This window comes from Acipenser ruthenus, chromosome 6 (assembly GCF_902713425.1).
Source record: "Acipenser ruthenus chromosome 6, fAciRut3.2 maternal haplotype, whole genome shotgun sequence".
Classification (NCBI taxonomy): Eukaryota; Metazoa; Chordata; class Actinopteri; order Acipenseriformes; family Acipenseridae; genus Acipenser; species Acipenser ruthenus.
The window spans coordinates 2,951,938-2,963,794 of NC_081194.1; the positions used below are offsets into that span (position 1 = coordinate 2,951,938).

Sequence of the window (11,857 nt, forward strand, 5' to 3'; positions counted from 1 at the left end):
GTGTATGATCTTAGCACTTACAAGCCATGTGTGTACAGATCCATATATATCCAGTACAAGCGGTGAACTTCTTTAACATGTCGTACATACTGTATGGTGGGTTCCTCACTGCAGTGTGGAAAGGAGCACCTGCAGCATCACACACCACCTGTTCCAAGGTGGGGTTGAGAGAACAATTGGAGTTTACTGGAGTGTCAATATGCACTGTTCTTGTTGTGTACAGTGTATGTGTATTTTAACAGCAGATCATTCAAAGAAGAAAAAAATCATTGCATAAGCTACTCTGGTAAACGACTTTAAGAAAAACAAACCAATGTCAATCCGTTAAATACGGCTTGAATTTGAGAACTGGGTATGCAAACATCTTGGTTGAACGATTACAAAAGCTGCATGTTAACGCAGGGTGGCACAAATCATTTTGTTTGCTGGTGGCTATTTGGCCACTAGCTTTCAAAACCTGGTGGCCAAGTGAACTTTTACAGTGGCCAGCATTTTCAAACAGGGACAGTATGAGGAGACGTGTACATGTTGCACACACATTGCTTTTGCATGTTTTGTTTTCATGTAATGGGTGATTATCTTTGAATTATGGGAGGGGACCTATATACAATCGATGTGCCAGGGAACTAACTGCAAACCATTCCAGGGAACGTTATGTATTAAATGCTAGGGAACTCTTTACAACATTAATCAAATGACAGGGAAGACAAATATATAAAAAATCCAGGAACATGAACACATCCCTTTATTTTTCAGTTACTGGCTAATATACTAACACTCTGTGTTAGTTCCTCCTCCTCATCTTCAGTTACAGTCTCATTTTCATGGAGTTGGCCAGATGTAGATTTTCCAAATCCAAATGCAAATACATTTGACTGTTATTTCAGTTTCTTTGACATTTTATTTTGGGTAAGAGATATTTTGAGTAAATATATTTTTTTCTTTTATTTCCCATGCCGAGAAAGTCAAGGAAACCCATTGGCCTGTAGCGCTCCTGCAACACGGAGAATTTTTTTAAAGCTGTGCAGTTATTTTAAACCCCACTGTCTGTGCCTTGTTAATGTTGGGGTGAGGGAAATCTACTTGCTTTTAAAGTTTTTTAGTTTCTTAATTTTCTTTACGTTCTGTTGTATATCCTGTAAATGCTTACTTAGTGGCGACTTTATGGTAAAATCTACTGGCCACATTAAAATTGAAGGTTGCATTTGGTGACCGGGCGACCTGATTTGAACCAGCTTGTGCTAATGCCTTAGTGTAATGAACCCTTTTTTCGCTTGTGTGTTTTAATTTTGCAAGCAAAGCAAACATCCCCAAGTTCAATATATATATTCAATGCATTACAGGCACACTACAAGGCAGAGCCAGTTATTTACCTCTACTGTTAACGCCAATGCTAAATCAGTTACTGGCATTGCCCTATGAGTATGACCTATTCATGCAGTGATAAGGCTGTAATTTCATGAAGGTGGGGGGGGGGGGGTGGGGGGTGGCTGTTTTTTTGGCCAACCACAAGAGCGACTACTTAATATTTTAATTAAAGAGCAAGTTGGCAGGGTGTGACTGAGAGAGAAAGAATCCAAGTGTAAATCTCCCTCCCAACCAGAAAAGGCGCTGTGTAAGGTTGCTGGTATGCTTTCCCATAGATGGGTCGACTCGACGGTTGGCAGAAACCGGAAATCGGCCATCTTGAAGGACACGCGTAGCTGCACGTACATGAAACGAATCCCTTGCGATCATCTACGGGGCAGGCAGCGATTGGAGAGACCATGGGGCCGAGTTGATTGCAGGGAGGACTTGGGTAGTACAAAGGGGATGCAGCTACGGAGGTTGACGCTGTTATCCAAAACAGACCATTTATATTTGTTTTTCCCAGGTTTGCATAAGTACTGTATAGAACATTGTCTCCACTGTGGGCTGTGAGCAAGATGCAACAGCCAGTCAAACCGTTGTTTTGTTTGCTTTTTTAAAACAGGCTTCTCCTAGATTGCATTCCAGTGAAGCAGCATGTTCTGTTGGGGTTTTATTACAGCCCCAAAGCCACGGATAGCTTATAAGCTACTTTGACTCCGACTCACCATGGCCCCTTCAGTACTTTTTTTCCCTGTATGCAGAGAAAACCCTTGACTTATTCATTCCTGAGCAACATAACCAGGTTTGTGATCCCAGGGCCTGAAGCAGATGAATGAAACAACACCATTTATTTTATCAGTCACTCATGCCACAGGGCTCTGTTACAGCAGCAAGAGGAACATCAACCTGACCTGTTCTGTGTAGCTCTGCTTAAAACGAGTCCAAGAGTTTGCTTCGTTGACCATATATACTGTATATAGACACTGTGAGGATGCATGTATCATAGACACTGTGAGGATGCATGTATCATAGACACTGTGAGGATGCATGTATGAATCAGAAACACTGTGAGGATGCATGTATGAATCAGAGACACTGTGAGGATGCATGTATCATAGACACTGTGAGGATGCATGTATCAGAGACACTGAGGATGCATGTATCAGAGACACTGTGAGGATGCATGTATGAATCAGAGACACTGTGAAGATGCATGTATCATAGACACATGAGGATGCATGTATGAATCAGAGACACTGTGAAGATGCATGTATGAATCAGAGACACTGTGAAGATGCATGTATGAATCAGAGACACTGTGAGGATGCATGTATGAATCAGAGACACTGTGAGGATGCATGTATCATAGACACTGTGAGGATGCATGTATCATAGACACTGTGAGGATGCATGTATGAATCAGAGACACTGTGAGGATGCATGTATCATAGACACTGTGAGGATGCATGTATCATAGACACTGTGAGGATGCATGTATGAATCAGAGACACTGTGAGGATGCATGTATGAATCAGAGACACTGTGAGGATGCATGTATGAATCAGAGACACTGTGAAGATGCATGTATGAATCAGAGACACTGTGAAGATGCATGTATGAATCAGAGACACTGTGAGGATGCATGTATGAATCAGAGACACTGTGAGGATGCATGTATGAATCAGAGACACTGTGAGGATGCATGTATGAATCAGAGACACTGTCGCAAAAGTCACTCAAACTTGAACAAAAAATGAATGGAAAATAAACTGAACGTGGAGGATAGCATTACTCAGCAGCCAACACTGATAATGAAAAAAAAAGAAAAAAATCACTAAGAAGCATCTACCCCCTGCCCTTTTGATTGCACTTGCTTTTGAACCTGTCTAGCTTGTTTGATTGGATCGCCCGACACACACGGCTCAGCTTTTTGTTATATTTAATTGCATTTAGACATTTGTCAGCAGGTTTTTATCAGCTCTCCCAAAGTCTGGTCAATTTGAAAATGTCAGCTGAGCTCAAGCATCCTGCCAACCCCAGACTGTAGACTCTATTAATTAGAACCACAGGAGGAGAAAGTCCGTTTTCAAAGGGTCTCTGTATGAACTGGTTTTAAACAAGAAGGCACCCGACACTCAACATGTAGAAAAGAAAAGGGCTGCATTCTTCTAATTCATGTGCCTTCTTTGCTGTTCCATCAATGCAGTAGAACACAGAGTGCAGCGTGCCCTTGCAACCAGCATGGTTTTTGTTAACACATTTGTAAAGACTTTAGAGTCTAAGTATTAGAGTAGGCTGAAAGGTACAACTTCAATTCAGCTGTTTTCACTCATGCCTGTTTGCTGAGTCTTTTTTGTGCATAAAGACATTTTTTAAATGTGTTTTTTAGGGTATGCTGTGGACTGGACTTGTTAAGCTGCGTGAAGTTTAAGTCAACATTTAAAGATTCTAAAGTCCTGTTTGCATTTAGAGGTCATCCACCTGTAGGATAATGAATGCTCTGCTCAGAACCTGAAACAATCTGTGAGGCTTATAATACTTGTGTAAAGGCTTCAGCAATATTGTCCCATGTCTATTGAATTGGCATTTTTTGTTTTTTAGTTTGTTTGTTTGTTTCAGTGACATTAAACTCATTTCAAGCATGTAAACAAAGAAGTATAATCTCCCAGATCAGGTCAGGGGTCTCAGCACAGTAGGTAACCATGGAAACAAAGACTCACAGAAATGCAACAGCGTGTCATTGAGCAAAATAAAGCAGATAACAGACTGGCACAAAGAAGACACTAAAACACACATATTAAATATGAGCAAATAAGGACACAAAACCACAATGAACAGATCCAAAACATGTGTATAAACTATCCAACTGTAATGATAATGCAGCTCAATCAAAGAAAATCCTTCTGTTGGTTCAGCCTCTACAATATTTTTTCTGATATTTGGTTAATGATGTGAAGCATCTGTATTCTTTATTGTTTGTATAATAAGTGCATTTTTTTCAATGGGCTCACCCAGTTAAAATTTCCCGTAATACCGATTGGTTATTAAGGAAAACAGGCGCTCATTAACACCAGCAACAGAGCGTGACCCCAGCGTGACCCCAGCGCGAGTTGTCAAGCTGAAAGGAATTCCACAGCAAGCAATACAGAACTTTAGAACTCTGGCAGGATCACCAGAGATTATAAAAAATACTGCATGGGGTAGTGTGTGATAAATAAGAATTTATTGACCACCCAAGGGGTTGGATTCTTGCATAATGTAGCATCCCACCCCTGACGTGTGCATTGAATTCTCATATCACACACCATGCACTATTCTCTATATGACGCTTAAAGAAACTAAAAAAATAAGTCAAGACTGCTAAGTAAAGAGGAGTGTAATTATTATAATGAAACTTTTAAATAATGTACACAGAGTGTGTTGCAAGCTTGAATAAAAGCAATAAAGAAAATCACAGAAAAGAAACAATATGCCACATCTGCCAAGAGAGCAGTGCCTTCGTGCAATCGGCATGTTGGAGGCTGGACTAGGGCAGTGTACTGTGGGTCGCCGTCTTGGGTGCTCACAGCCAGCAATTTCAAACCTGGCAAGATGGTATAACCAGATACACTCTGTCAATGACAGGCCACGGACTGGGAGACCAAGAGTGGCAGAATAATAAAATTTTGCTTCCTACCAACATCAATCCATGTAAAACTGAGATCAGAACATGGATAACAATTAGTTCAAATGGTGTCTGGTTGCCCTACTTGTATATATTGGCATGGGTGATCAGAGAATGAACAAACCCCTTTATGATTCAATCAGGAAACTCATGAGATAAATAATTTATTATAACTAGGCAACACTACTACATTATACATATTTTACACTACAGTATTTGGCCTTTGGCCTCACCTTTTGAGGCACCCCTGTCCATAAATTAGATCCCAGATAAGTGAAGACGCTGACCATAGGGAAGCTATGGGCAGGGGGACAGCATAGCTGACAAAGCTGAAAAAGCAGGTGGAGGCTGAAGAGGAGAAGGCGAATTCTGTCTTGAAATCACTGTGTGCTTGTAAAATAATTGCCTTCAGGTTCTCAAATTACAACTAATTTATACATTCGATATTATCTGCTTACGAGTTAAAATGAATAGAGCTCTAAAACATGTTGTTGTCGTTCCATAACAATGTTATTACAGGGCCAGCTCCTTTCTAATGAATATGTAAAGGCTTTCTGATCTCATTTGATGTTGGTAAACGATTCTGAATGGATATGTCAGCTGCAGTGTATAATGGTTTGCTGAAAAAATGTGTCTAATATGAGATATATGGGAGTAGAGCAGGCAGATATGAAATTGTCTGCTCAGGATCAGTAGTCTCATAGACAATGTTGACACCTTGTTGTTTAGTGCCTGGACATGTTATAAATCATTCCTTGACCGCATTGTGACATTGCCGTTTTATATTCACTGCACTGCACTGCAATACTTTGTTGTAAATCGATCAGAGCGACCAGAAGTACATCTGTCTTATACAGAACAGGCGACCTGTTTTGACCAGGGCAGGTTATAGATTTGTCCTGCATGCTACAGCTGTGCATGTAAAGAATGGACTGGCCTTAACCAACAGACTACAGGTCGGCAATAACTCAACTACACTGTATGCAACATGTTAAGACCATTTCCCAAGGCAATGTTATATTACTGGGTCTGTTTAGATCCTTATTTTCAAGGCTTTTTTTCAGCCATGGGGCTGCTTCTGAAAAGACATATACGTTGAATTTCTGAAGCGAGGTGTTTTTTTTTTTTTTTTTTTAGAAATGAGGGTTTGCACTGTCTCATGTAACTGTGTCAACTGCATGTTAGTAAATGGCAAAAAATGATATACAAAATATCTATTACAATGGAGACAGAAATTAGTGATGCACACCTAGAAATTATTTCTCAAACCACTTTCCGCTCTTTTTAAGAATCAGAAATAATAGAGAATGATAGGTAGCTGTCACAAAGATGGCCGGAGTGGGTGGCGTCAGACCAGAAAGGAATACACAGACAGACGGTGGTGATGAGTAATGCTGAATGCAATGGGGCACTCAGTGTTTATTAACAAAATAAAAGGTTTAAACAGACAGAACACAAAACAGGACACGGCACTTGAGGCCAAAATAAATAGACTAACAAAAACGGACTAAAACAGTAAACAGACAAACGGTGAGTGAAACAAAAACGTAGCTTTCTTTCCTTTTTCCTACTTTCCTTTTTCCTCCTCTCTCTCTCCTGTTCTCCACTCACCGAACACACAACCCTGAGTAAAAGAAATGTGCATCTATATATACTGTTGTGCTGGGATTCAATTACTAATTAATTATTCACTTGAATCCCAGCACGTGAATTAATTCTGTGCAACCCCGTGCTCACATACTATACTTTAAATGCACGTGCAGTGATGTGCAATCCCGTACCTAAATACAAATATACAATTTAAATCACACGTGAAACACAGACCCGTTTATATCCTGTGTACCAATCTCTATACACCAACATTAACACACGCAACATACAACACATAACACACAAATGCACACAGGGGCAGGCCACATTGCCACAGTAGCACACAAAATAGGATATTAAAGGTAAGAAGTTAAAATTAGAAAGTAAACCATTAGTCTGTTAGATATTTGACTATAGTGACAGTTTCATGTCCTGACATAAAGGCAAGGGCATATACTGTAATAAAGGGTCAATTGTCTAGCAAGAATGTGCAATGCAGTGGAATATATATATATGTATATATATATATATATATATATATATATATATATATATATATATATATATCAAAAGAGTCAACTTTCCAACATTTTGGTATATGTAACATACAGTAACTTTGTCAAGGGAAAGTGTGAGGCACTTATAGGCTTTTGATGCCATGGTAACTACACTCACTTATTTCTATTTACATTTATTAATGTGTTTGTGATGTAATTTACTACATATACTAAGCATCAAAAGAAACTTAACACTTATATTTGAACATCAAAAGAAACATATCACTTATATTTGAGCATCAAAAGAAACGTATCACTTATATTTGGATAAAATTCACTAGATGTGATCGAAAAATGGCAAACTCTGTTTTAGAGCAGGTGCAGTGACTTTTTTTATTGTGCTGATTAATAATTGACATCACGAAGATGCTGCAAAATGATCTGTCGATCTTGGGCAGGTGTTGTGACTCTTGGTCTCACAGTCTGTGGCCTGTCATTGACAGAGTGTATCTGGTTATACCATCTTGCCAGGTTTGAAATTGCTGGCTGTGAGCACCCAAGACGGCGAGGCACAGTACGCTGTCCTAGTCCAGCCTCCAACATGCCGATTGCACGAAGGCACTGCTCTCTTGACAGATGTGGCATATTGTTTTTTTTTTCTGTGATTTTCTTTATTGTTTTTATTCAAGCTTGCAACTCAACAGCTGAAATCCCTCCATATCCAGTGTCCAATCAACTGTCCCACTAATTAGGCGATTAAGTGCATATGCTTCAGTCATAGTCACTCAAGCGTGTCATGGTCAAGGATGAACGATAGAGCGATTAAAAAGAAAGAAAAAACATTTCAGCAATGTCCATCTTTTACATACATGATTTTTTTAAAAATAAATGTGTTATAATAGTGATAAGTTTCTTTTGATGCTCGGTGTAGTTAATGGTCTAACGATCTACTATTGAGTCTATGTATCCATTTATGTTCCTTTAGCTTATGTATTGTACATTTATTTAATTTCATTTCTTCTAAAACTACACAGTGTAGGTCATTCATGTTGTGTTCATTTTTTGTTAAGTGTTGAACTATTGGTTCATTGACTTTTTTATTTCTTATGTTTGACAGGTGATTCTGTATTATTTTATAAAATGCTGTACCTGTCTCTCCTACATATTTTATTTTTTACATTTCTTGACAAAATATACCATATACAAGGTTGCTATCCTTGCATGACAGATTTTTTTTAAGACATATTAATTTTCTCTATTTGCGATTTCACTTTTATCTTTACAGCTATATTCACATACTTTACATGTGCTCTTACAGGTTGTAATGTCCTTTAATGTGTCTGTGATCCGTTTATTTTTTACTGTGGACTAACATGTCAGCTAAATTTGCATCCCTTCTAAAAGCCACTACTGGCACTTTTGGAAATCTTCATTTATTCTCAATTATGATGTATACAAAGGTCAATGCGAGTTCAAGGTCTTTCAGTTCTTCAAATCCACCGCACACTTAAAACTCTCTGAGAGATTACCTTGAACAAACCTGGCACACTGCCTGCCCAGCAATGTGTGATTAATGATAATGAAGACGCATCCATCTGGAGCACTTTAGCTGAAGACAGTGAAAGGCAGGGAGGTACAGAGTTGTGTTGAAGGAGATCCATGTACATATAACCAGCATTAGAAATATACTCAAACAGTTTGTATTACCCCATGCCAAGGACATGATCATTCAGAAGCATTAGAAATGTATTCAAACAGTTTGTATTACCCCATGCCCAGGTCATGATCATTCAGAAGCATTAGAAATGTATTCAAACAGTTTGTATTACCCCATGCCCAGGTCATGATCATTCAGAAGCATTAGAAATGTATTCAAACAGTTTGTATTACCCCATGCCCAGGTCATGATCATTCAGAAGCATTAGAAATGTATTCAAACAGTTTGTATTACCCCATGCCCAGGTCATGATCATTCAGAAGCATTAGAAATGTATTCAAACAGTTTGTATTACCCCATGCCCAGGTCATGATCATTCAGAAGCATTAGAAATGTATTCAAACAGTTTGTATTACCCCATGCCCAGGTCATGATCATTCAGAAGCATTAGAAATGTATTCAAACAGTTTGTATTACCCCATGCCCAGGTCATGATCATTCAGAAGCATTAGAAATGTATTCAAACAGTTTGTATTACCCCATGCCCAGGTCATGATCATTCAGAAGCATTAGAAATGTATTCAAACAGTTTGTATTACCCCATGCCCAGGTCATGATCATTCAGAAGCATTAGAAATGTATTCAAACAGTTTGTATTACCCCATGCCCAGGTCATGATCATTCAGAAGCATTAGAAATGTATTCAAACAGTTTGTATTACCCCATGCCCAGGTCATGATCATTCAGAAGCATTAGAAATGTATTCAAACAGTTTGTATTACCCCATGCCCAGGTCATGATCATTCAGAAGCATTAGAAATACATTCAAACAGTTTGTATTACCCCATGCCCAGGTCATGATCATTCAGAAGCATTAGAAATACATTCAAACAGTTTGTATTACCCCATGCCCAGGTCATGATCATTCAGAAGCATTAGAAATACATTCAAACAGTTTGTATTACCCCATGCCCAGGTCATGATCATTCAGAAGCATTAGAAATACATTCAAACAGTTTGTATTACCCCATGCCCAGGTCATGATCATTCAGAAGCATCCTCAGTAACCAGAAGCGATGGTGGTTTAACACAGCCTGGCCTGAGCTGAGCAGCTGAATCAAGGGAGCGCGGAGATGAAAGGGTTTCCACTCGTAGGATTGGCTGGGTGATATCTGATGAAGACACTGCTAACTGTGCTGGGTTGAGGAAAGCTCTGTTTCTTATGTCCTCAGCCCACTGGGGAGTTAAACTTTAGATCAAATGTACACTATATATACAACGCGTGTGAGTATAGGTTTTTAATGAATAGATAGATGAATACGTCAGGAGCCTCTTATATGAGAGATATCATCTTGAAAAAGTCCTGGAGGCTCAAACTGCAATGTTGCTTCTATGAGAAAACGGACATTGTAATGGAATAAGCATGGGGTGCACAGGACTCAAGCAGTATTTTAATACAAACTCAAAGTGTAATTTGTATATATATATTTTAGCTCAAAGACATAACAGCATGACAACTACTTGTTATTGTTTATTTATATGTGATTTATTCTTACATGATATAATGATGTTCTATATATTGTGACATCATTTTTACTTCTATCTTTAAATCTGTATTAATTCCAATTAACATTATTTTATATAAACTTTTATCATGCAATGCTGGCTCTGAGGATCAGCCTTGATTTGGCCTCCCCAGCACATCAGCATGCCCAACTTTTGAATGAATTTTGTTTGTTTATTTATTTAAATGTTATATATTTATTGGAGTTAATTAGTTCATTCTTTTCTGTTGAGTCCTGCTGGCATAATTGTGTTCAATCTATTGATCAATTTACTTTCTTTTATTCTTCTATATGTTACATTGCCTAATTTTAGCTATTCCAATACTACAAACCAAACCATTTATGTCATGTCCTTGTGCTGTACTATTTTTTTCATTCATTTTCTTTTTATTTCTAATTAATGAAAGGTGGTTCTGAATTATTTCATATAAAGTTGTTCCAGTCTCTCCAACATATTTTATTTCATCACATATATACACAGCTGTAGTCAAAAGTCTACATACCCCAATGGAAATTGATAATTTCTAGAAATTTCTCGAAAACAAATAATTATAGGAAAAATATTTTGCAGCAAAAGTTTTTCTTTTGTGGATGAGGAAAAAAAGTTACAAGAAATTGCAAAACTCCCTTATATGACCAGTCACACAAAATTAAAACAATCACACATTTGGTACACAAAGCATAATAATAATAATAATAATAATAATAATAATAATAATAATAATAATAATAATAATAATAATAATAATTTTACTTACCGATAGTTGACACCACTGTCCCCACAAAGTAGAACGCCCCAGGAAAATCCCAGCGCGGTCTGACAGAATCCGCCTTGACTCCTGCAGCGATTGCCGCTTCATAATCTCGCAGAAAAGACCTCAGATCCTCAAAACTAATGTTAAACGTGTCGCTAAAGTTGTACAGAGTCCGGTTCCAGCGTCCCTGGTTTTCCAACTCCTTTGGCCTCTCGATTGCAGAGAATACGGCAGCCCCGCACACCAAGTAAAGGGCGATCAAGACGGCTAGCAGTAGAAATCGACCATTATCTTCGTTAATGTGTACCAGCGAGCGGCAGCCTTGTAATCTCTGACTCGGCATCATCCAAATTTCAGCACCACCAGGGCTACGGACAGCGACCAGCTCAGCATGGGAGGATGCGGCATTCGTTCAGCTTTGAAACTCGAGGGATTCTGTTTAACTTGACTATTCCTTAGCAATGTGTTCGTGTGTATACTGTGATAGTACAGACTAACCTGCACAAAAGCCACTCCGTCAGTGAGGATATATTTCCACAACCCGAAAGCGGGGTCTCAACACACATGTAGACGTGACACTCAGGTAGTCGCACAAAAAAAAAAAAAAAAAAAGAAAAAAAGTTATTAAATTTATAGCAAATCACCCCTGATAGAGGTTCACTTTATTCGTATTCAACTAAACCAATCCAATCTTTCGATATAGAACTCCGGGGTCCTGTGTCAAGTATACCGATAACTTATCCCATTGACTTTGATTTCTTACTTTTAAAAAAAAAAGT

At 38.5% G+C, this 11,857-nt stretch overlaps 1 protein-coding gene across 1 annotated transcript in view; it reads right to left on the reverse strand.

The window, feature by feature from the left end:
• The window catches only part of LOC117411128 (potassium channel subfamily K member 12-like), a 29,311-nt gene extending 17,666 nt beyond the window's left edge, over positions 1-11,645 (reverse strand). Inside the window, exon 1 of the mRNA XM_034018297.3 lies at positions 11,082-11,645. Coding sequence (XP_033874188.1) covers positions 11,082-11,424 — 343 coding nt within the window. The 5' untranslated portion in view covers positions 11,425-11,645. The remainder of the gene's footprint in view (positions 1-11,081) is intronic.
• Between the last annotated feature and the right edge of the window lie 212 nt (positions 11,646-11,857).